The sequence below is a fragment of the Protopterus annectens genome, chromosome 9.part0 (assembly GCF_019279795.1).
Source record: "Protopterus annectens isolate FY-2018-M chromosome 9.part0, PAN1.0, whole genome shotgun sequence".
NCBI lineage: Eukaryota > Metazoa > Chordata > Ceratodontiformes > Protopteridae > Protopterus > Protopterus annectens.
Window position 1 is genome coordinate 962,512,801 of NC_056743.1, and position 26,555 is coordinate 962,539,355.

Sequence of the window (26,555 nt, forward strand, 5' to 3'; positions counted from 1 at the left end):
AGTCAAAATCTCGAACATCAGACTCCTGATGTTCAGATGTTTGAGATTTTGAAATCTCGAAATTAAAAAAAAAAAAAAAGAACTAAAATTATATATTATAATTGTCCTCTATTGTCTTTTTAATCATCAGCATCACCATCTTGATTTACATACTTAGAAAATCTGTCTTCCATATTGCTAACACTTTCATTTAAAAGTGAAATGTTTATTTTGTTTTCATTAAAAGAAAGTCTAGACTTTCTCTGAAATGTCTTTACTGCTTTAAATACTGCTTTAAGAGAATTTCTATTATCATTTCATGTTAAGAGAATATCATCTACAAATAACAGTATTTTGGAATTTAAGTTATTTATTTGTATTCCTTTAATATCTCTCTTCTCCCTTATAACATTTGTGAAAGGCTGCATAACTAGGGTGAATAGTAATGGTGAAAGTGGGCAACCCTGCTTAGTTCCCTTAGTAATTGGGATTGACTCTGAAAGGTAAGCACCAATTTTTATGTACGCCATAGAATTATCATAAAGTAGTTTAATAAGCTGGGAAAAAACATATTGAAAAATGATATTCCTCCAGAACCATTAATAAGCAATTCCAGTTTACAGTGTCAAAGGCACTGTTTATATCTGTTTATAAAGCTGTAAAAACCAGTATTTCTATGTTGGAAATATATGTCGTTAAAAATAAATTTGTCATAAAAGAAATCTAATGCTTGGAATGTACATATAATAATAGATAAAAAATATATTGAATATATTCTTTTTTTAACCATATATATTTCTAACATAGAAATACTGTTTTTTACAGCTTTTTAGTTTGAGCGTTTGACTTTGTGTTCTTGCTTGACAAGTATACGCACTGCATGAGTGTCTTTAACATATTTTAAATGCTTCAAGAGCATTTCCCTTTGAAATGTTAATGAGTTTTGCACAGTTCAACCAATTGTTGATTGATTCTTATAGTATTTAATGTGATGTACACCATGTTGAATTGTCTTAGATCTGATGAAGCAGTAATGCGAAAGCGCTTATCTGATGTTTTATTATTCTTCGAATAAACAGTGATTTTATTTACATCTGCCTTTTCTCGAGTGTCTTGTTGGACTGCACCATTAAGAGCTATAGTACCTGCTAACGCTGGGGTTCCGTTGTGTGCTTTTATTGGATTATTTCGTTATTGCAGACCCCAGCGCTAACCTGAAGCAAGACAGGGTTTTATTTAGTTATTTATAAACTTTATTTCGTTCTTGTGGATAGGAGCAGGACGCTTTCTTCGTGTTTGTTACCCATTATGGCTGATATTGAATTAGACTACGTTCCCAGAGATGAACATCATGGGAACGTAGTTACGCTGAACAACGCAGTTGAGCAGAGGTTTCAACAGCACCTCAAAGGCACCGGTCATACATCCTGGTTCCTCGATGTAGAGCCAACACTCACGGATGCCTCGGGACAGAATCTTGACACTAATAAATTGTACACGCTGCTGGAAGGGGCGGAAAAGGATTTTATGAAGCTGAAGAGGCTTCAAATTCAACGCATACACTTCCAGTTATGTCTAGACCGGAATATTATACTGAGGGGTCTACGTGTATTCACCATGCCCAGCCAGGGCAGGGACTATCCTGAGCTATTGGCTCAATGGCAGCGTTTGAATATGGAGGTGAGTCGGAATTATTTAAAGCTGCTGATTGACTTTTTTAAGCCTGAAGAGGCTAAGTTAACCAAAGAAATCAGTGACAAGCAACGTATATTATTTAATGAGTTTCCTTCTGAAACAGTACTTCCTCTTTTCGAGAATATGCTAGACAGCATTTCAGCTTTTGAAAGAAAACTTTTTCAACAGAAACGGCACAAAGTAATTAGGGACACTAATGATTTTAAAAATGGACTTATCTTTGTGTGGCCTAGGTTTAATACAAATGAAATGACTAGGCCTTTGACCGACAATATTGGAGTTAGGAAGCAGCATGACAACACTGTTAGGACTGTTGCAAACAGTATTAATGTCTTAGAAACAGGAGATACTTTGAATTGTACTGCTTCAAGAACCAATGTTAATGTTTGCCAAACTGATATATCTGATGTGCAACAAACTGTTAATACTGAGAGATGCAGTAATGTTTTATCTTCTGACTTTGATAATGATTCCACAGATGTTATACATTTAGTACACACTGCCACTAATGACAGTACTAATCTATACCCAGATGTAAGTGTAATTAATGATACATCTAAGCAACACCAAGAGAAATCTAAACCTTTACATTTAGATAATGGGCCTGTAGTGAGACCTAAGATTGTCGCTACACATTTAGCCCCCACCCCCAGCACACTTCCACAGTTGTCTTTTCCCCTGCCAGTCAGAACAGAGAAAAATACGTATCGCTCTCGATCCATGAGCAGGGGCAGACAGAAGAGGAAGTTGTCGGAGGAGTATGCACCTCAGAAGACGTTGAGGAAAATGTGGACGGGCAAACGTTAGTCCACAACATCTCTCATTTTATTCTAACTGAAGATGAACATCGTTTATTAAACAAAGGGTTAAATTTTATTCCCAGATGTCAGAGCCAGTTGACAGAAACTATTTTAGATCTTAAGTTATTTTGCAGGAATGTTATGCTGAAGTATATGTTTAAAGACACCATTCAGAGAGATATTGAGTTTAAATTCAAAAATCTTAGTGAATATACACCCACCAATCATCCCCTAGTTGAGGCATACCTGAGACTTACCGAAGAAGAGCTATATAGTTATTATGAGAGTAGAATTATTAATAAACATTATCTCAAAAGAGATAATCTCACATATAGAGAAAGAGCTAGCCTCAAGAAATTACAAAACAATTCAAACATTATTATTAGACCCGCAGATAAAGGTGGGAAGGTAGTCGTCATGGATATCTCTGACTATATTGAATGGATGACATCTATGTTAAGTGATGACTTTTATGTAAGAACTACACCACAGAATGTTGAATCAACGATCAGATATGTACATGACACGATACATGATATATTTATGGGTAGGTTAATAGATAAGGATTAATATGTGTACCTTGTTATCCTTCACCCCATGATACCAACTATACATGGCCTCCCAAAAATACACAAGGACTCAGCCAACCCACCTATGAGACCGATAGTATCAGGTCGAGGTTGGGTGACTGAGCACTTGTCCGTTTATGTTGAAAAGCATCTTAGACATGTGTTAAATCTTAATAGAATCGTATTAAAAGATTCTAAACAGTTCTTACTTGATTTATATGACTGCATTAAGGATAGGAACATTACATTGGAATACTTTTTTGTCACTTTTGACATTCAATCTTTATTTACAGTTATACCAAATAGTTTAGGGCTATCATATGTAACTGATTATCTGAGGGAACATAGTAACTATACGCCTGTGAATATTGATTTAATAACTTGTTTTCTTGAGTTAGTCTTGGAACATAATCTATTTAAATTTGATGATTGTATATATAGACAGAAGGATGGCGTAGCTATGGGCACACCATGTGCCAATAGCTACGCCAACATGTACTTGGCTTACTGGGAAGAACATATCCTGTTTAAAGAAGAATTATTTGAACAGCATGTGTTTTTTTATCGACGTTTCGTCGATGATTTATTTGTTCTGTGGAGAGGCACCCTGGAACAACTAGAATTAATGTTTACCATCTTGAATGACCTTACCACCTGTCTTAAATTTACCATGAAACATTCACAATATAGAATAGAATTCCTTGATATGTATATAGAGAGGATCGATGATAATATCATTAATACAGGTGTCTATCGGAAAAGTTGCTATAGCAATAATCTTTTACTTAGATCGAGTATGCATCCTCCCCAAGTTTTCAAGAACATCATGAGAGGCCAAGCCATCAGAGCCTCTAGGCTCAATCCCCTAGACTCTGGGTTTGAGACAGAATTAAACGATTTAAGAAATAGACTCTCTTCTAGAGGCTACAGCAACAAAGAAGTCAATAGACATCTCAGTGATGTATTAGAATTAAGACCTACTAAAGGATTACCATACTTTGGACCGCATACATTAACATCTCCCTCAGTTGCCAATACTGGTGTTACACAAGGCCTCAGATTTTCCACTTATTTCTCTTCTGATCATTTTGAACTCAGAGAGGTAATAGGTAAACATTGGGAAATATTACATATCGATGATGATATTAAAACTATAGTTGGAGACCAACCAAGATTCTTATACAGGAACAAGAATAATTTGAAAAGGAGGCTCTGCTACACTACCAATAGTCACATCAGCATGAGAGATGGTTATACGAAACCATGTGGGCACTGCAACTTTTGTTGTTACATAGACAGTGCACCTGGTTTTCTCCATCCAGATACTCGAAAATATTATCACACTTCTGTTACAGCTGATTGTATGACATCACATGTTGTCTATTTAGCAAAATGCCAACTTTGCACCTCATTTTACGTTGGCAAAACCAAACGCCCCCTCAGGGACCGAATGAGGGAACACATTTATCACATGAAAAAGGGTACTGTACATAATGCCTTGGCCAAGCACATCATTATGACAAAAGTACAACATAAATTCTATTTTAAAGTATTGGAAGTGATATATCCCAATCCTAGAGGGGGTGACATTAAAACATATACTGAAGGGAAAGAAACAGAATGGATAATAACGTTGAAAGCTGATAAAGGCTCTGGTTTAAATGAGAGAGCCTCAATTAGACCCAAATTGAGGCAAAGAAGAAATGTCAAATAAATGCATAGGATAACTAGTCTTTTCCCCTTTGTATTTTCATCTACACCATGTATCTTAATTCTCCAGTGATTTAGTCTATAGACATTTATCTTCTGTTCTATATGAGCAGTGCAGAGCATTTTGCATATGCATTGTTTATGCATTTTTCAATATATTTTTTATCTATTATTATATGTACATTCCAAGCATTAGATTTCTTTTATGAAAAATTTATTTTTCTATTTTTAACCATATATATTTCTAACATAGAAATACTGGTTTTTACAGCTTTTTAGTTTGAGCGTTTGACTTTGTGTTCATGCTTGACAAGTATACGCACTGCATGAGTGTCTTTAACATATTTTAAATGCTTCAAGAGCATTTCCCTTTGAAATGTTAATGAGTTTTGCACAGTTCAACCAATTGTTGATTGATTCTTATAGTATTTAATGTGATGTACACCATGTTGAATTGTCTTAGATCTGATGAAGCAGTAATGCGAAAGCGCTTATCTGATGTTTTATTATTCTTCGAATAAACAGTGATTTTATTTACATCTGCCTTTTCTCGAGTGTCTTGTTGGACTGCACCATTAAGAGCTATAGTACCTGCTAACGCTGGGGTTCCGTTGTGTGCTTTTATTGGATTATTTCGTTATTGCAGACCCCAGCGCTAACCTGAAGCAAGACAGGGTTTTATTTATTTGAAATATATGTTCTATTTATTCTTGAATGGGATCTCTGTCTATGGGAAAATTAAGTATATAATAGAGAACCCTTGTCTGAAAATTCATTAATAGCATTAATTTGAAATAAGTTTATAAAGTTTTTCATTTCTTGATGCTGATATTTTTCTTTTTTATAGCATTAGAATCTTCATCTCTGAGTATACAGTTAAAAACCCAAGACATAATTACGTTTCCTTTTGAGTGTTGTATTATTTTTTCCAATTGTGATTTGGCTATTTTTACTCCAATACCTGGAATCCAATAAACATTTATAAGAGTATATATAACTCCATTAAATTCAGTAGCCACTGAGCAGAGCAAACCTTTGTCATCATTAAACTCATTTATTATATTAGGTAAAGGTAAAGCATTTTCTCATAATATGGCCACCCCTCCTCTTCTGGTTAAACTGAGAACTACTCAAAACAACAAATTGTTTTGTATTGAGTTTATTTATATCTTCTTGTAATAAGTGTGTTTCTTGTAAAAAAAAAAAGATCTGTGGTTTATGTAAATTTAGGAATCTGCCTAGATAACTTCTCTTATAACCAGTATTTGGACCATTTATGTTAACAGAAATATACTTTAGTTGCATCATATTGTATCTTTTAGAGAATAAATATTGAACTTGCTTTTACCTTTTAATTGTATTAATTTTGTAACACTATTAATATATATGATATACTACTCAATAAACATTGCAAATCTAATCATGTTATTAAGATTAAATACATTAACATTTTTGAAATATGTAGACACCCAAGCAAAACAGTAGGTTAGAATAAATTTTAAACTTATAATTTCTTCCCTCCATGGAGTCTAAAATTCCTAGTTTGAATAGTAAATCTATCCAAGCAAGCCTTGTCATTTATTCAGGCAAAGAAAAAAAATAACCCAAAACCTCTTGCCTGCTATTCAATAAAATTACAAATGGATAAAGCTGCATGTATCTCAAGGTCATAGCAAGAGAGGAATTTATATATATATATATATATATATATATATATATATATATATATATATATATATATAGATAGATAAGTATATATATATATATATGTGTATGTGTGTGTATGTATATATATATATATATATATATATATATATATGTATATATATATATATATATGTGTGTGTGTGTGTGTGTGTGTGTGTATGTATATATATATATATGTGTGTGTGTGGCGTGTATACATATATATATATATATATATATATATATATATATATATATATATACAGACACACACACACACATTTTATTTATATATATATATATATATATATATATATATATATATATATATATATATATATATATATATGAAAGGATCTATTATTTCTAGGTTATAAAATTTACAATTTATTAACCTCAAGAAGTGTCATTATTTAGATTACTGTCTCAAAGGATACTATAGTCAATTTGAAGCAAATTTCAATTACCTGCTATAAAATACTTTGATTGCAAGCGAAAAGCACTATACAAACATATGAAGATCAGCTTATTTAACTTAATTTCATCTCTTTGGTGTTTTATTATGGAATGTATTTGTATCCCTATGAGTTTTCTTATAAGGTTAAATTAAACTCATCCAGTTTCTCATATATACTGATATTTACAAATATATACATTCTAAAGTTACTGTAAAGATATAAGAAGGGTATTCCATGAAATGGTATCCTCTCTTTCTCATCTGTCAGTCTCTCTCCTTTTAGAGAAAAAAAGGATGGAGGATAGAACTTTTTACATTGAGTTAACTGCTCATATTACTTCTTTGTATACTATTTACTTAATACAAGTTATGCATATAGTATAATTAAATGTGAATTGATGTGTATTTGATGTAGACAGTGTTCTTGCATTTATGGGACATGTAAAACTGTTTCTATAGTCACATAAATGACAATGATTAATTTTCATAAGTATGTATATAGATTGTTTTATATTAACTTCAAATTATTGTGTTAAGTACTTGTGAGAGTAGAGTCCTGTGTGTATTACCCTTCTGTTCACATGAAGGGAGAACAAGTGCCATAAACTCTGCAACTGTGTCCATAATAGTACTCTCCACAATTAAAGCATATATCCTTGTGAATATCCATGTGAACCAGTAAGTCCAATTTTATGTTTATTAATACTTTAACGGTGTCATGCAGTGTCTGAAGTCAGACAATGTCTGGCTACTGCCTACTAATACATGTCGCCCATGTCTCACCATTGTAGTATTCCTAGGTACTCTGGTACTATATCCTTGATATTTTCATCCTGCCAGATAGGCATGTGTGAGCAATTACACAATAGCTATACAATTATATATCCAAGACTTTGTTTATGTTCCGTAAGATACACCATAAATGCTTTTTTTTTTTTAACTATTTGAGAATGGATGAGAGGGAATTCTAGAAGTTAGATCTGTTTCTGGATATGTATTAGGAAATTGTGCTGAAAAGCAGGAGATTGCTTTTTAAGAAAAGAGCTTGCCCAGCCATCAATGCCACAGCATGTCCTCCAGTGCTAAGCATTCACCAAGGCCACACACCAGACCACAAGCAATCAAGAAACAACCATAGCAAACGTGGCAAGGATTTCTGCTCTACCAAGTCATCCAAAGACCAAGCAGTAATGTGCCCTGCATCAGACGCCGTGTAAAACCCCGGGCATCCATCCACAACATTGTTCAAATTCCACTTCCATGTGACATCACAAACCCGTGAAAGTCTTGGAGACACAAAGTACCAAGTACAGGGCAGAGCCCAACAACAACCTCTCCACTTCCATCAGTCAGAAACGGATCAGCTCCCCACAAAAGAATAGCCAGCTGAACCTTTTCACTTGCAAGCACCCAAACTATACATTACAATATCCGTGCAACACTGAGCCCAATCCAGTAAAACATCTCGAGAAAAGTTCCTGCAAGAGCCAAGGAGCTCCATGTTTCACTCCCCTGCCCAAAATAGTCAACATCAGTCATGCACATCACTGAATTTATTTAAATCAGTTCACTCCTACTCAGTTGCGCTAAACTGCATCAAGCACCCCTCCAAATAGCTAAGAACCTCCAAGGCCAACACCATCCATCCGAACCTTGCATGCCCAAATGCCAGCACAGCAGCACAACTCACAGACTCCCATACATGTGCGAAGCGAGGGACCACAAATTTCTCCATAAGTTATCTGTCTGTATTTTACGATATAGACTGATATATTCGATCTCTGTATCCAAAGCAAAGCAGCACTGGCACTGAAAGAACCAATCAAAATGTGACATAATTTATGCTTACCATTTGTTTAGTGTCTTATGTTTACCATGTTTATGGAAATGTTGAATATTACTTTTTTGTTATATTCCATTTAAAAGTTTTGATTCTGTACCTTTAAATAATGCATCACATTTTATCTTTTATTGGCTTTGAGTCTGTGGCTGTTAAAGTGAATATACTATCAGTCATAGCCATACACATATGTTTTTTTATTTTATTTTGAGTTTATCATCTTCGTAACCTTGTAGGTTTCTTAAATCTGACTGAGTTATGCTAAACTAACTATATGCGATACATCCGCTCGTTTGATTGTGAACTTATGGGAAGTTAACCTTTGCCCCTGTGCTACACAATGCTAAACATATCTGTCGCACATTTCCTTTTCATATGTCACTGTTGTTTATGAAGTTGATTTCTATCAAGTATGCTCGTGACTTCAGTGGGAACCAAGATTCTTTTGGGAGTCTAACGCTTCACATGGTGGGTACACGAGCTACTTATTTCTTTATTTTCCAGCCACATATTTGTCTATATGTAAATAATAAAGCTTAAACATCCCCAGTGCTCAAAACATTTATTGCCTTGTATTTTTTTTTTTTTTTTTACAATCGCAGTACATACACAGCTGCCAGTTGTATTTCTATATTACAAGGTGCACCATTTCTTAATTTCAATAACTCTCTCATGTTATATATATAAGACAAACTATTTTTAATCCAGCATTTGTCAAAAAGTGCCCCCCAGGAAAACCAATAGAGAACATTATTCAACTCAAGATGTAAAAACACTTGAGAAGACCTGCTTGCCAATAGTGAACACCTTCATGTCATGGATTGTCTTAAAATAGTCTACTTAACTGTAGATAACTAGGGACCACTATAAATGCATTCCTTGCTCCCTTTACTTATATTTAATCAAATTATTCAAAATGTTTTTCTAAATGGGCGAGTAGATCCTCTCACATGCAGCTGTGATGTTCATCTGAAGCACCAAATCATGCTGTCAACAATTCAAAAAGTACATATATCTAGTATGTCTGTTCCTTAAAAACTGTCACCATTGTAATAAATTCAGTTATAGTATGCCTGTGAAATCTGTAATGTGTAATCAAAGAAAAAGTACATGTATATCTTATAACAATAAATCATCTTTCTCACTTGCTTTTTTCCTCTTTTTTCTTTCCCTACTTTTCTCTTCCCCTTCCCTTTATTTTCAAGAGGGAAAAAAGGGAGGTGAAGGTATATGTTATGGAGTTTAATATTTTATCAATTAATTAAACAATTATTATAAACTATACAGATAGTTACTCAAACAGCTATATACTTACAATTTGTTATAAATGAGACCTTCATAGGTTCATAGTATGATACTAGGATGTTGGCCCAGAGGCCCTTGTAAGCCTAGCCAAGAATTTTGCCCATGTTCGCACAAAGTCAGCACGTTTCCCTTGTCCAGCAGGGACACAGATGGTATCCCAGGGGTGTATTTTCTGTTTCCCATCCAGTCGTTTAGGTTCCTCTTAACGAGGGCTACTGAGGTACTCTACTTGACATGAAGAGGAAGTCTATTCCACAGATGGGGGGGGGGTCTTTGGGACACAAATCTGTCCTGCCAACAGCTTCTATTAATGTCACACACCAGGTTGAGGCCTTGCATGCAGGCTGTGTGAGTGGAGCTTGACTTACGGATATGCAGCAACTCCATCAAGGCTGGGTCTGAGATACCCTTGTAAGCCAGACACAGGTCACCTCTGAGCAGTCTGTACGAGACTGAGTTGAGGGACAGGGCTTTTAGCCTATCTGTTTAGGATAGGTGTTTGAGACCCTGGATTTTCCTGGTCAGGAACCTCTGTGGTCTCTCCAGCTGCTGCATGTGCTTGGCAAGGTACATGCCAAAGGGGGCATTGTACTCGGTAATGGGTTTGATAAGGAAGGAGTACAGGGAAGTTATGATCTCCTTGTTCCTGGATGCAATACTCTTACTTATGAGGTGGGCCATGTACAAAAGCCTTCCATACAACGGAGGCAACATGGTGATCAAAAGTCAGGTTCATAGGTAGGTACTAGACTATCGACCCAAGGGCCTATGTCAGCCTAGCCAACAAGGTTCTCTGGCTTTTGCCACCGAAGAAGAATATTTTTCTGTGCTTTTGTCGAGCAGAGCCAGAGAAGTGATCCCCGGGACGAATTTCCTATTTCCCATCCACTCATCAAGATTTTTTTTGAAGAGTGCTAATGAGAAACTCTGCTTGACATAAATGGATAGGTTGTTTCAGAGTATGGGAAGTATCTGGGACGGGAATCTATGTCTTTCCAGCATGTTCTGTTTATTGTGGTAACAAGGTTTACGACCCTAGAGCTTGTAGCTCAGAGGGATTGGGATTTCTTTTGGTGTAGCATGTCCAACAGCTCCGAGTTAGAGATAGCTTTGTATGTTAGGCAGAGATCACCTCAGAGTAGGTGATATGCTACGGAGTAAAGCTGGAGTTTTTTGAGACGGTCGGCGTAGGGCATCTGTTTGAGGCCAGTAATCCTCTTGGTGAGGTACTTCTGCGGCCTTTCCATCTGTTGCAGATGTCTTGTGAGGTACATTCCAAAAGGGAAGTTGTACTCTATAATGGGTCTAATGAGTGACGAGTAGAGGGGAACAATGACCTCTTTTTTTCCTGGATGATAGCCCTTTCGTGATGCAGTGTGCCATGTAGAGGGATTTCCTGACTACTGTGGCGATGTGATTATCAAAGGAGAGACTACTGTCCACCTGGGTCCCAAGGTCTCTTATCACATATTCGGCATTAAGTAGACTGCCACCTATGTGCTAGTTCGTGGGTACAGAGTTTTTACCAAAGGGGATGACAATGCACTTTTTGGCATTGAGCTTGAGACCATGGCTGTAACATCAGGTGTTTGTCTCAGTGAAGCCCTTCTGTAGGATGTCCACATCATTTGGGGACTCTACTATGCCTCCTAGTTTGCAGTCTTCTGTGAATTTCGTTAGCCAGAGACCTTCTGTGTTAGCCTGTACTTCAGAGAAGTAGAAACCAAATAGGAGAGGACCCAGGACTGAACCCTGTGGTACTCCACTTGTCACTGGTTTGAAGTTAGATTTGGAGTCTGCAGCTTTTACACCCATCTTGTGACATAGGGATTTATACCTAATTTAGTGAGTTTATCTATAATTCCAGAATGGGAGATGGTGTTGAAAGCCCTGGCGAGGTCAATATAGGCTGTGTGAACCACCTTACCCTTGTGTATGGCTTTGATGACTGCTTCAGAGAAGTCAGTCAGGTTCAGGAGGCATGATCTGCCTTTCACAAACCCGAACTGGGTGGGGTCCAGAGTCTGGAGGTTACCAATGTCTTTGTTTATCAGTTCCATGATGATACATTCCATAGCCTTACAGACTAGGCTCATCAGACTAATAGGGTGATAGTTCCTGGGGTCCGTGGTGGCTCCCCCCTTTGTGGAGTGGGATAACTGTTGGATAACTGTTATTGGAGACAATAAAATAAAAGATATGTAAAAAGAAAAGGGTTATTCTTCAAAGCCAATTATGTTTTGTTTAGTTTTTATTTGTTAAAAGCCATTTATCTTTCCTTTTTCATACACACACACACACACACACATATATATATATATATATATATATATATATATATATATATGGGTCTATGTTTCTGGATCAAAATTTCACTGTCTCGAACAAGAAACATCAATACCCATTAAAGCAAAAGTGAACTACATTGAAAGTGCACTTTCCCAAAAGCCGGTTCTCTGAACCGGAAAAAAACAAAAAAAAATACTTTAAACAATATTTTGCAGGGGGCAAGCCCCCCTGCACCCTCCATGTGGGGGACTGTGCTCCCCGCACCCCCCCTACTTAAGTATACGAACTCCGAGATCACCCTACAGTAGGGAAAAGGATATATATTTCCTTAGCCCCACTGTAATGTGCTTCGGAGAACCGGCTTTAGCGAAAGTACACTTTCGATTTAGTGCACTATCGCTTAAATGGGTTCGATCTTCTAGTTGTTGAAAGTGTGTTTTCGACAATCAGAAGAAGGTCCAGATATATATATATATATATATATATCAGTATAGACATGTATATATTACTATATGCTAATATGCCTTATTAAATATCCTTGTATTTGAACATACTGTAAATATTGGTTTGAAGTTATATAGTAGGATGAGTATAAAAATAAAAAGTTTAATGTTTACGTTGTTTTACAATGCATCCAGAGCTCTCTTTAAACCATAAATATGTCAGTCTGAATTATTTCCTAACTAAAAATAACCTGTTTGCCAGTTAAAATGACAGACTGTTAAGTTATTTAGAAAAGTAATTTTTCTTTTAATTTCTTCTTACTTCCAATTGTTTTCCAGTTATTTCCTTCTGCCTGTCTTTTCAGAGAGATGTTATTCCATTCCATATTTTCTACTTAGTCAATTATGTTTTTTGTCTTTAGGAAAGTTATAGCTTTGTCCGGATCATCAAATATTTTGATTTCATCTGAAAGGAATACCTAAAGTCACACTGGGAATAGTAAATGCACTTTGTTTTTTCTTTAGTTCTTTAATCAGTGGAAGGGAGATTTTTCTCTTAGCCATCACAGTAGTCGAATAATCATTGTCAAATCTTATTGCTCCGTTCTCTAGTTTAATGGGAGATTTTGTACAGGCAGTTTTTAAAATTAGTTCCTTATCCTGTGAAGAAAATAATTTTATAATAGTTGATCTTGGTGACGGATTACTTTTAGTTGTAGATGGTGATGGCAAAGATCTCTGGGCTGTTTTGATTCCATAGGACATTGCTTCTGGTAAATCAAGAGCCTTGGGTAGCCAAGTTGTTAAAAAGGTTGTCATATTTCCATTTTCTATATTCTCAGGAAAGCAAAAGATGTGGATACTGTTCCTACTGGACCTGTTTTCCAGGTTGTCTATTTTTTCCAATAGTAAGGTGTTTTGTCTCTGAAGGAATTCTGTATTGTTTTCTTTTTCTGTTAGTCTCCCTTCCATATCATTTAATGACACTTATGTATTTATTTTTTATTATTATTTATTGCATTTGTTTACCGGAAAAGTCCACAGGGCCTAGGTGAACCCATTTTCAGTGGAGGCCCGGGGAGAAAAGCTCCATATAAAATCCACATTACAGAAATACGAATATCAAAAATACAAATATCAAAAATGTAACGCTATTTACTGTTTTTTTTTTAGCAATTCCATTACATTTTTGTGGTAGTCCATCAATGACATTAACATGTACTTTTGGTCATATAGATGCCATAGACATTACTGGTTGGGAGGCAGAAAAAACAGTAACTTCGTGTATAATTATTTACATGCATTTAAATCTGTGTAGGCAGTGTAGAAACAGTCATAGGTATGGCTGCAGTCCTGCTAAGAGTGTATACCTGTAGCCTCAGAGAGTGGTTTGTCTAGGCAGTGTAGTAACAGTCATAGGTATGGCTGCAGACCTGCTAAGAGTGCATACCTGTAGCCCCAGAGAGTGGGAGTAGTGAGAAGAGAAGAAGAGTTATTTTTGGCATGGGAATAACCAGCAGGTAGAGAGGTGTTGTCTATGGGATTTTTTAAATAGAGCAGAGTATGAGATGGAGGTTATTGAGGTTGGGAGGTTATTCCAAAGTTTGGAGGTAGTGAAGGAGTAAAGTATTTGGCCAGCTGGAAGTTGAGGTTTATTGACTTTAAGTAGAATTTTGTTTTCAGATCTAAGGTGTCTGTTTGGATGGTACAGAGTTAATATAGAGGAGAGAGCTGGACAAGCTGTTGATTTATATATTATTTTATGTGAAGTATATTTGTGTTTTCTGTTGATTAAGTGCTTCCTGTATTTGTTCTATTTGTTTGGAACATTTTTCTTTGAAGTTATTTATCTTGTTGTCTATTTTGTCCATTTTCAATTAGAACTCTTGAATATTAGATAAAACAGTCTGAAAGTCCTTTCTCAAAAGAGATTCCTGTGAATTCTGTTTTGTGTGACTCATTCTGTTTCCCAGTGAGAAATTTTCTGAACAAGTATTTGACAGGAAAAAGATTGTAAATGTAAGAAATTTGTTGTTATCTTCTAGAAGAATTCAAAATTTTAGTATTTAGTCAAAAACTTCAAATATGATAACTTAGAAATATAATTTCCTGCCCCAAAACAAATAAAATAGCAGACCTCAGAGAAACTGCTGCTAGCTTGCCAACATTCTGGCCAGAACTCAACCCCACCTATTTTTGTCATAATTTTCCCTGTAATCCCAGACCTTTTAGTGCCTTTTGTGGCTTCATCTCATAGCTAATCTGAACCATACTACCATATGGTTTCTAACAGCTAATGTCCCTCTTGTATAGCCTTCATTTCAATCCCTCTAAAGCTGATGCATTCTGTTCTAACTCTTCCATATTGAATGCTTCAATCAGCCTGTTCTCTGTGCCCACTTTATTTTTTCTGATAGTTTGCCCACCCCCTTGTCATCTTTTATCTGCCCTTTCAACCAGATTCTTGTAATTAATTTCGCACTTCAATTCAGAGCCGTAACTAGGGTGAGGCAAAGGGGGCAGCTGTTCCAGGTGCAAGGTGTTATGGGTCATGATGGGGAGTTATAGGTGAAGCATTAATGCACTAGCAGCATTGATTTAAGAAGCAGCTGGAATCATAAATGAACATAAATGAATGCAGGCCAATACTGCATTTGTGGTTATAGTCAGGAACTATGTGTTAGTAACTGGTTCCTGTAGTAACAAGCAGCTTGCTACAGTTACAGAATACCCTTTTTGTAGTCTTCAACTTTGGGATGAAAAGGACACTAGTCTGGGAAACTACCCGAGGTGCCAGATGACTGTCTAGCTACAGATCTTCATCAGTCCCATCTGATGTGAATACTATCACTCTTCACCATCCCTTTCTTTCCTGAATAGCCAGTACACTGACCAGGTTGGCCATGTGGTCTTATGGATAAGTTGTGTAATCCCAGATCAGAAGATTGTAGGTTCAAGTCCTGCCATGGTCATCCAAAAGCAAGACATCAATTCAGGGGGTGGAGGTTGGCTTAATGGTTAAGGTGTTTCCTCACAGACACAAAGTATAGTGTTTGATTCTCACCTTGGGAATCATGAGCTAGCCTTAAAAAGATCTCCTGGAGTCATTAGCATAGTAATCATATATGAAAAGTGTCCCATCCTCACTTATCAGTGGACCACATTTCTGTCATTACTACCACATAAGTCTCCCATTGTACTGTTATTTCTTATGGCTAGGCCATATTTCTTCCTAGGCTTCTGCCATTGCTAAATACCTTTCTAACTTTTATCCTCTTTCCTTTCCTATTCCCCCAATCCACATACCCCCTGTATTCCTTCTATCCCTGCCTTTTCAGGTACTCTTAGTTCTTTCCTTCTTTTCACATTTTTCTGTTGCACTTCATTTTATATCTTTTGCCCCATGTCCCATTCCTTTGATACAGTCACATTACATATACTTCACAGATTCCTCATTTGTTGATCTAGTCCCTCTTAGTTGCTGTTTCTGTTTTCCTTAATTCCATTTCCTTCTAAATACTACTAATTTATTCTTTGCCTGTGCTTCTGTATCCCATGCTATCTTGCCTTGTCTGCCCATTCTGTTTCTTATTCATTTTTACAACCATTCCTACTATTCTCCTACTGTCCTCTTCTACTCCATTTCCCATTGCAATCTGTTGTCTTCCTTTACTTTTTCCTTCTGTCTGTCAACCTTTCTATTTGCTAGCTTGTTCTGCTTTTCCTTAACTGGAATCACATTCCGTCTTCACTTTCTATCTCTGTTTCAAAGCTCCTTTCTCATTTATTAAATTCACCTGCTTTTACTAAACAATTTCCACACTATTCTCCTCCCTAGCTTAATTTCATGGTCCTTTAGTCGTAATGTGTATTTGACCCCTTGTTTGAGCAGTGCAGCTCCAAGGAGACTGAGATGAAACCAATTCCTGAAGAACGGTCATTCTAGCTTTTGTTCCATATTCTGATTCATATATATCATGCTGTAAAAGAGAAACATTGCTTACCAGTGTATTGAACTGTAATTGTTGCATGACCAGTCTTTTTGTTTGATTTAATTCTACTCATTAGTCCTTATCATGCATTTTACATTAATAAGCTTGATGCTACTGAATGCTTCACTTAGGTATGCTGGCTGTAATTATAGGTTCATAGGTAGGTACTAGGCTATCGGGCCTAACGCCTATACAAGCCTAGCCAAAAAAGTACCCTGGCTTTCTCCACCCAAGAAAATTATTTTCCTGTGCCCCTGTCGAGCAGAGCCACAGAGGTGATCCCCGGGGTGAATTTCCTATTTCCCATCCAATCATCAAGATTTTTATTGAACAGTGCTAATGAGGAGCTTTGATTGATATAGATAGGTAGTTTGTTGCAGAGTATGGGAAGTCTCTGGGACAGGAATCTATCCCTCCAGCATGTTCTGTTTATTGTGGTGACAAGGTTTAGGTCCCTAGAGTGTGTAGCTTGGAGGGATTGGGATTTCTTTAAGTGGAGCATGTCCAACAGCTCTGGGTTTGACATAGCTTTGTATGTTAGGCAGAGATCGCGTCTGAGTAGGCGATATGAGACAAAGTAAAGCTGGAGTTTTTTGAGACGGTTTGCGTAGGGCATCTGTTTCAGGCCAGTAATCCTCTTTGTGAGGTATTTCTGCGGCCTTTCCAGTTGTTGTAGATGTCTTGTGAGGTACATACCAAAAGGGGTTTTGTAGTCTATAATGGGTCTAATGAGTGACGAGTAGAGGGGAACAATGACCTCTTTTTTCCTGGATGAGAATCCTTTTGTGATGAGGTGTGCCACATAGAAGGATTTCCTGACTATTGTGGCAATGTGATTATCATAGGAGAGAATACTGTCCACCTGTGTCTCAAGGTCTCTTATCACGCTTTTGGTGTTAAGTAGACTACCACCTATGTGTTAGCTCATGGATACAGAGTTTTTACCAAAGGGGATGACAGTGCACTGTTTGGCATTGAGCTTGAGGCCATGGCTTTGACACCAGGTGTCTGTCTCAGTGAGGCCCTTTTGTAGGATGTCCACATTGTTAGGAGTTTCAATTATGGCTGATAGTTTACAGTCATTTGTGAACTTCGTTAGCCAAAGACCTTCTGTGTTAGCTTGTACTTCAGAAAAGTAAATACCAAACAGGAGAGGACCCAGGATTGAACCCTGTGGTACTCCACTTGTCACTGGTCTGAAGCTGGATTTGGAGTCTGCTACTTTCATAGCGTGGGTTCTGTCAGTGAGCCAGTTGCCAACCCATCTTGTGGCATAGGGATTTATACCTAGTTTAGTGAGTTTATCTATAATTCCAGAGTGGGGGGATGGTGTCAAAAGCCTTGGTGAGATCTAGATAGGCTGTGTGAACCACCTTACCCTCGCCTACGGCTTTGGTGACTGCTTCAAAGAAGTCTATCAGGTTTAGGAAACATGATCTGCCTTTTACAAACCCGAACTGGGTAGGGTCCAGAGTTTGGAGATTACCAATGTCTTTGTTTATAAGTTCCATGATAATGTGTTCCATGGCCTTGCAGACCAGGCTTATTAGGCTAATGGAGTAGTAGTCTCCAGGGTCCGTGGTGGCTCCGCCTTTGTGGAGTGGGATAACCGTTGTTGAACATGGTGCTTAGGTGGGGTGCCAGTTCATTCTGTAGTTCATGTGGAACGCAGCCTGGGATGTTGCCAGGTCCCATGGATGCTGTGTTCTTGGCTTTGGAGAGTGTCGTTTTTACCTGTGCAGCCATGATTACAGGAACTTTGTATTCTTCCGGTATAGAGATGGGCCCTTTAGGGGGTGAGAGGGGGTAAGGTTAGCACTGAACCTATCTGCTAAGATGTTGGCAATATCAATTGGTTCTGTATATTTAGTGCCATTGTGCTGTAACTCAGAGCAGATCTGAGTGTTGCCATTGAGATTCTTGACATCGCTATAGAATGCTTTGTGGTTGTCTTTAGAATCAGTTGCGATTTTGTTTTCATAACTAGCTTTGGAGGATTTTATGAGGAATCTTAGCTTCTTACTGAGGCTGACCAGGGAGTTCCTCCAATCATGGGATTTTACTCTTTTTTTTGCAACAGTTTATTTCTTCTTATCTTAACTTTCTTCTTATCTTATCTTTTTTTATGTTTCCATCATCTCTGGTAGCTAGGTGCTGATTTATTTGTATTGTACTTGTTTATATTTGTAATTAAAATCTGTAACTTGTTTGTTCTACATTGTCTTCTGTGACTACCTGAGTGGCTCAGGTTGTGACTGAAAAGGGTCTTCGGAGCAGTTCACTTAACTGGGCAACAAACATTAAATAATTAAATAAATAAATACATCTTGCCAAACTATGTCTTACTCCCCCACTGTTGCAACTCAGTGCTCCCCAGCCTACTCATTTAGAGTGTTTGAACAGTCTAATCCTGCCCTTCTTCATAATGCTTGTTGGAATGGGCAGCACTTCTGAGAGCGTTACAGTCTAGTCCCTGCAGTCTGTTAGTGCTTGTTTAATTCTCTCCATTGCTTCCTATATGGTCCATTCTGCCAGATCATCAGTTCTGACATGGACCACAGTATAGGATTATTTCTGTCCTTTTGCTTGGTTAATGCTAGGCATGTCTTTGGGAAACAGTGCCCTTTGTCATGTCCCATTTTATCATCACTTAAAGTGTCATATGTTTAAGTGAAGGCTTGTGTTGTCAGTTTCTTTTACTGGCTGTGGAATTGTTGTCAGTTGGATTTAATGCTGTCTCTAAGATCAGACCACTCAGAGTGAAGGAAAAGGGTGTGTGTTTTTTATTTTACTATTTCTTCCTTTTTGATGAGTTTGCATGACCTTGGAGATTGTATATTTAGAGTTCAGAGGTTTGAGAGCAGAAACCCATGCTGAGGAAACAGTGTTTATTGAGTCACAATTGTCTTCTAAGCAACTTTTGTGGTTACTTGAGTTATTTTGAATTTTTGATGTTTTACTTGCAGTCTTTTGAGTCATGACATAGTGGACCTTGCTGTTTCGTTATGAATCTGTATCTTGGCTAGGTTAAATCTATGACTATTTCCTTCTTTACTGAATTACCACTTTCCCACTTCTTCCCATGCTTATAGTAACTGAATTCCCCCACCAGCAGTACCCCCTTTACACCTCCCAAGGAATACCTACTTGACCTCTGCTTTCCTGCACATCTGCATGAACTCTGACTTCCCACAGTAATCCTCTTCTTGCATGCATTTCCCCTTGACTCTTCCTTTTCTCTTTTCTTCCCCTTCTTTTCAACTGTTTGCCTTTTCAGTCCTTGTCTGTTTCCTTCCTTATCTCCCCTCCAGTGCTGCCTCCTTTCTAACCACGTCTGGCTCTCCTTCCTTTCCACCTCTCACCATCTATATTGTCCTTGTTCCTTTACTTTGGCTGTCATTGTTCAGTCTTTTCCTCTTGTGACTACCTTTTGTCACTTCTGCTCTTTCCTCCATCTTTACCTCATGCATATTCCCTCTAGGTGTCTAAACTTCCACTTATTTGCATTTTTCTGACCATCTCTGACTTGTCTTATGTTTTCCTGTCTCCTTCCTATGTTTACCCATTTTACCTTTGTGTTATGTGCTTCTGTCACTGTGTCATCTCCAGTCCCTCCTGCTGCTTCCCATGTGTCCACCAAACTAAGTTCTATGACTCTGAAGTTCTTCTCTGAAGTTCTTTTAGTCTCCTGCAAATCCCATAGTTTTGTCCCCCCTATAGTTCCTTGGGCTGAAATCTTACCCCATCCCAAACACCTCACCCACCTCACCTTACTGCCCTGCATCAGCCTGTCCTGGCCCCTTCATCCTTCCTCATTCGTATATTCTTCTAAAATGCTTTCTTGATGCTTTCTTCACATACTGTTGGTTTTACCTGACTGGTCAACTACTTCAGTCTGCTTTCCCTGTACAGTTGTAGCCTTTGCCTTCTTTGATGTGCAAACTGTATCATGTAGGGGTGAGCCCCACTGAAAAAAATGGTTTAAAATGTTTAGTGCATTATAATTGTCCCAAAGAGAAGCATACCTCTCAAAACTGTCAGAGCAAAAATTCGGGATAAATCCAAAAATAACAGGAGGACAAAAGTCCATAGTCAGGGACTGTTTTAAATAGTGCTGTTATAAACTTAGAAAGTTGCTAGAATTACAGATTTTGAATTAGCATGCATTTTCTGAAGCGTATGAAGTCTGAAACTCAAATGTGTATCATTATTTAGTGTCTTCATCTGTCATAATTTACCTGAAAAACATACATTTTATGAGGAATGGACGAAGAATATGAGTCAAAAATCTGGACATTCTGTCAAATTCTAGACAGTTGACAGGTACACAGACAAGTGAATGTAGTTATATGACTCTGGAAGTTTTTTTAAGCCATGCTGTTTTGTATCTGTGTGACTAATATAACACATTAAGCATTTTACATTTTACAAGCCCCAGTCATTTCGGAGAGGCATGCCACTGAGTGATCTGTTGTACATATCTTTACCTGCACAAGTACTGGGACTTTTGGGCACAGTGCTAACCTAAGATTGCTGAAATGTTTTGCTCATTTCTGGAGCTACATAATTTCCCTTCTTTAAAAACCTAAGTAGGATGGTATCTGATAAAGGCAGAAACTATAATATAGTATGAAACTACCCCAACACATTTTCTTTAAAGTTTGAGAGTGACTAGTGAAAAAGAATTGCAGTTATTTGGCAATTAAAATGTGAGTACTTAAGAAAACTTAAACATTGTTCTCAGTAGTAATGTATAGTCAAGTTATTTCAGTGGTATCTTTTGCCATACTGAAATGTCAGTCCACCAATGAAATGAAGCCTTGAGTGGTTTTAGGCTCATTTAGACAATAGTGATCAATAAACAGCAAACAAATCCTTTTATATGATAGCGAGACAGTAGTGCTAGTACTGTGTGTGAGTACCAGTTAACAGCATATCACAGCTACTGTATTAGTGAGGGAAGGAAACATTAACAGTACTCATATATAGACCAGAATGAAAATGATAGCTTCCATTTTTGCTTGTGCAGGGTAAAGGATTCTTATCACAGGAAATGGGCCTGAAATAATCGCATACAGATGATGCCCATTCTTGCTACGAGGTACAAGTGAAACAGAAAGGGCAGGAATTGTCGGTAAATAAGATTCTAAGATCCAGAATGATGGAGTGGGGTGCTGGAAGAAGTGATCTGGGTCCTCTCTCCCTTCCAGTAAAAAACGTTTTGTCAGTTAAAAAAACAGATTGGCATCTCTTCAGTTTATTCTTGCTGCTACAAAAATGGGATTATTGTATGCAGATGAGATTATTTCTGTTTTTTTACAAAGTGGCAAACTCAAAAGAAAATGACTTCTTATTCAAAGATTTTTTGTCTGCTCACTGTGTACCGCTAATATTGCATCAGGTTTTATTTTTCTGGATAAAGGAAATACATAGTGGGAGCTGTTCTGTTCTGTTTAATATCAATTTTCTCTGTCCCAGAGTAAACTCTGAAATGTGTAATATCAGTTTGGTTGTTTGTCTTGCAGTTAGAACATTTTTCCATACAACAGACCCTTGAGACCCATGTTAAATAAGCTAGATAGAAGATGCCAAATAGCTAAGCAGATCTGTTTAAAGATTCGTAGCTAGTGACTGCTGTTGTGTGAGAAGCTTGATTGGCAGTCATATCCCAAAGGAGAATGTATTCTGTTTTATTATGTGCATTAGCATCTCATCTCATCTCTGTATCTTTGGAAACAAGTCTCCTGTGTTACTGGAACATTTACATCTCTAATCCCATTCTCCCTCTTTGATTTTTCAGAGGCCAGAGCCCAGCTGTGGCTGAATTTAATCTGCTACAAAAATCTCATTCTTTGGAAACCTATGGGGTTGATCCTCATCCTTGTAAGGTAATGCTTCTCTTGTACTTCACTGATGATTTCATACAAAAAATTCTAGGATAGTATAGCTGTATGTAAGATTTCAGTAATTGACACAACATACAGATCACGTAACTACTGGAGACGTAAAACTAAAGAAAATGTTTTGTGAGTCTCTGTTAGTTATCTTCATTATTTCACCACTATAACTTTGATACACTTTTATTTCTGATACATTTACATGTTCCTGGTTTATGTTACATTTTATATGCAATTGCGGCATGTAGTTTTGGTCAGAGAGTACACCTAGAGAGGTATGTCAGAATCACACCACTTCATAGCTGTCTGCAGTGCTTGTGTCCCTTGCGGCATTTATCAACAGAAAAGCCTGACAGGCTCTCCCATGGCACTGCACTGGTTTCCTGACTTCTAAATTTCAGAAGTATGAGTTTCTGCACTAAGCATGTCACTTCTTTCTTGCAAGCATTTTTTTTTCTTAGCCAGTTGTAACTTGGCTTTATTCTGGTTGGGAAAATTGTGTAATCCACTTAACATTATCAGGTGTCTCTATTGACTATAATTTGTACATTTTCACTTATTTTTATAGGTTCATAGGCTGATAGGTAGGTACTAGGCTATTGGCCCTGGGGCCTATATAAGCCTAGCCAAAAGGCACCCTGGCTTTCACCACCCAAGAAAATTATTTTCCTGTGCCACTGTTGAGCAGAGCCACAGAAGTGATCCCCAGGGTGAATTTCCTATCTCCCATCCAATCATCAAGATTTTTCTTGAAGAGTGCTAATGAGGAGCTTTGTTTGATATAGATAGGTAATTTGTTGCAGAGTATGGGAAGTCTCTGGGACAGGAATCTATCCCTCCAGCATGTTCTGTTTATTATGGTGACAAGGTTTAGGTCCCTAGAGCATGTAGCTCAGAGGGATTGGGATTTCTTTAAGTGGAGCATGTCCAAAAGCTCTGGGTTTGACATAGCTTTGTGTGTTAGGCAGAGATCGCTTCTCAGTAGGTGATATGCGACAGAGTAAAGCTGCAGTTTTTTGAGACGGCCTGCGTAGGGCATCTGTTTGAGGCCAGTAATCCTCTTTGTGAGGTATTTCTGCGGCCTTTCCAGTTGTTGTAGATGTCTTGTGTGGTACATACCAAAAGGGGTGCTGTAGTCTATAATGGGTCTAATGAGTGACGAGTAGAGGAGAACAATGACCTCTTTTTTCCTGGATGAGAAACCTTTTGTGATGAGGTGTGCCACGTAGAAGGATTTCCTGACTACTGTGGCGATGTGATTATCAAAGGAGAGACTACTGTCCACCTGTGTCCCAAGGTCTCTTATCATACTTTCGGTGTTAAGTAGACTACCACCTATGTGGTAGTTCATGGGTACAGAGTTTTTACCAAAGGGAATGACAGTGCACTTTTTGGCATTGAGCTTGAGGCCATGGCTTTGACACCAGGCATTTTTATCACAAAACTCAGCTCCTTCAGGTGTATTAAAAAAATTACCTTTGTATTTCAGTGTAACATAGCTAGAACCCAAGACATTGAGTCAGTCTGGTCATAGGCAGGTCTGATTTAATGTGGAAATTATGTAATCTGAAGTTGTTAATCTTCTTCCATTCCTCACTGGTGGGTATGGTTCCGAACCCTTGGAACTGAGTTGGCCAATTACCAAGCTAGCGTACACCAAACTCTCGAGCCACGCTACTACCCACAATACCCTTCATCCCGATCCCATACCCCAGATCTCGTTTGCCGCGCAGCTATATAGCAGCATTTTCACCGAGCTCTCCAACTAAGTAGTTTTGACTTATATAAACTGTGCATTTCTCCAATAATTTTTCTACTAGTGTCTTTCTCATAGTCTAGTTCTACCTACAGGTATTCCTTTTCTTACAATTGTTGGTATTTTCTTGCCTTTCCGTACTTTTTACCACCCTCGTCGTAACTCTACATACCATTGCTGGTAGTCTTGCCTTTCTCTCTCTCTTTCCTTTTGTCTGAGGGAGTGCTAGTATGTCAGAGAAAAAGGGTAATTCAGGTTTTAAACACTGCACATCGTGCAGTGGTAAATTATCGAACAGCGACTTACATTTTAAATGCGTTTATTGTTTGGGCGTTTCGCACCTTTCTGCGACTCCCCCATGTGATATTTGTGCGAGTTTTAGTCAACGGACATTCAATGAACCGCGCAACAAATTGATTCTAAAAGGATTGCTTTCCTCTCGTATTTCTGCGGAGGTCTCAACCCCTCCAGTCAAGGACAAGAAGCATCCCCGATCAGACCCCTCTTCACCGGCCGGTGACACGGGCAAGAATCATCGATCTAAGGCCTGTAGATCTTCCTCTGAGCACCGGCTTGCTGCCTCAGTGCCACCGATTTTGGTGCCGAGCGCAGTTTCTGGAAAGTCTGAATTGTCGGTTCCGTGCTTGGCACCGATGACTACTGAATTGCTGATTACTTCGGTTTCGACCAGTCTGGTTCTGGACACCTCGACACCAACCTCACCTTTACAGACACTGGCTCTGACGACCTTGGGTCCGATTTTGACTACTACCCTGATTGTGACTTCGGCTCAGAGTTCCCTCTTAGTGCCGACCTTACCATTTACGCAATTCAAATCAGAATCCTCGGCTCCATTGAGTTCCTTACCACAGGCCAGGTATTCATCTTCTGTGGATCCGTTTGCCAGACAAGCCTACAGTCCCTTTCTGGACCAGCCTGAATCCCCTTCCGGGATATCGGTTAGGTCTGCCAGGAGCATGTCTGAAATTGACATTGTTCGTCTTGTGGATCAGGTACTGTCTGCAAGAGGAATCTCCAGACCCTGTTCAACTCCGGGTGTTGGGATTTTTTCTCCTTCAACTCCTTCGTATTCTCCTGCTGGGGATCCTTTGGTTCCAAGGCCCCTTGCCCGTTGCTTTCAATGGGACCCCTTCCTTCGGCACCGACTACTATGATGCCTGAAGGATCTAAGCCCTGGTGGGTGTCAGTTCTGACAGCATCCCACCTTACTCAACCCCTTGCTTTGGGGGTGGAATATTCGGTTCCGGCCCCGGCACCGACAGTCTTTTTGGTCCCCGTGTCAGATCCGAGAGTTATATCCGCACTGAACCCTTCTCAAACTCCAGTCTCGGAGGTGGGCCATTCGGAGCGGGGTGTGACCCCGGTTCTGATTCAGTCCTCTTCGGTTCCGGGTTCCCATCCCTCTTCGGGTGGGCCCACCTTCCGGATTATGGAAAGGGCGCTGGTGGCTAGCAATCCCCCTCCTTCAGCTCCGCCTTTGGTTCCCCCCTTTACTCAGCCATCGCCAGCCTTTAGCAGGGGACTACTAATCCAAAGCACCACCCTTTCCGAGGCCTCTTTGGACATCCCCACCGAAGAGCCCCCTCGGAAGAGGGTGTGCAAAAGAAAACACGTGGACTCACCTGAAGAGTCCCTTACTTGAGGGTATGGATTACGATGATGGGGAAGGTTCCCCTAGATCATCCCCTGACGATGTTTCCTTTGGGGGATATCTTGGAGATTTTGAGTCAGCAGGGTGACTGGAAATCTTCCACTCCTTCCCCAGAGGAATCCGTATTATAGGTTCATAGGTTCATAGGTTCATACTAGGCTATCTGCCCAAGGGCATTTATAAGCCTAGCCCATAGTTATGTGGCTTTCGCCACCCCTTTAGTTTGAATAAAAACTATGCCTATCATTTTTCTGTGCCTCTGTCAAGCAGTGACACTGAAGTAATCCCTGGGGTATATCTGCGATCTCCCATCCATTGGTCAAGATTCCTCTTAAACAAGGCCAGCGAGGTGCTCTGCCTCACATGTACCGGGATTTTGTTCCACAGCATAGGGAGTCTCTGGGTGATGAATCTGTCCCTCCAGCACGTTCTATTTATAACCGTGTCAAGGTTTAAGTCTCCGCC

At 38.5% G+C, this 26,555-nt stretch overlaps 1 protein-coding gene across 1 annotated transcript in view; it reads left to right on the top strand.

The window, feature by feature from the left end:
* FRMD3 (FERM domain containing 3) overlaps nucleotides 1-26,555 on the top strand; it is a 1,518,736-nt gene that overhangs the window by 916,194 nt on the left and 575,987 nt on the right. Inside the window, exon 6 of the mRNA XM_044082188.1 lies at nucleotides 22,566-22,653. Within this exon, the coding sequence (XP_043938123.1) occupies nucleotides 22,566-22,653 (88 nt within the window). The remainder of the gene's footprint in view (nucleotides 1-22,565; nucleotides 22,654-26,555) is intronic.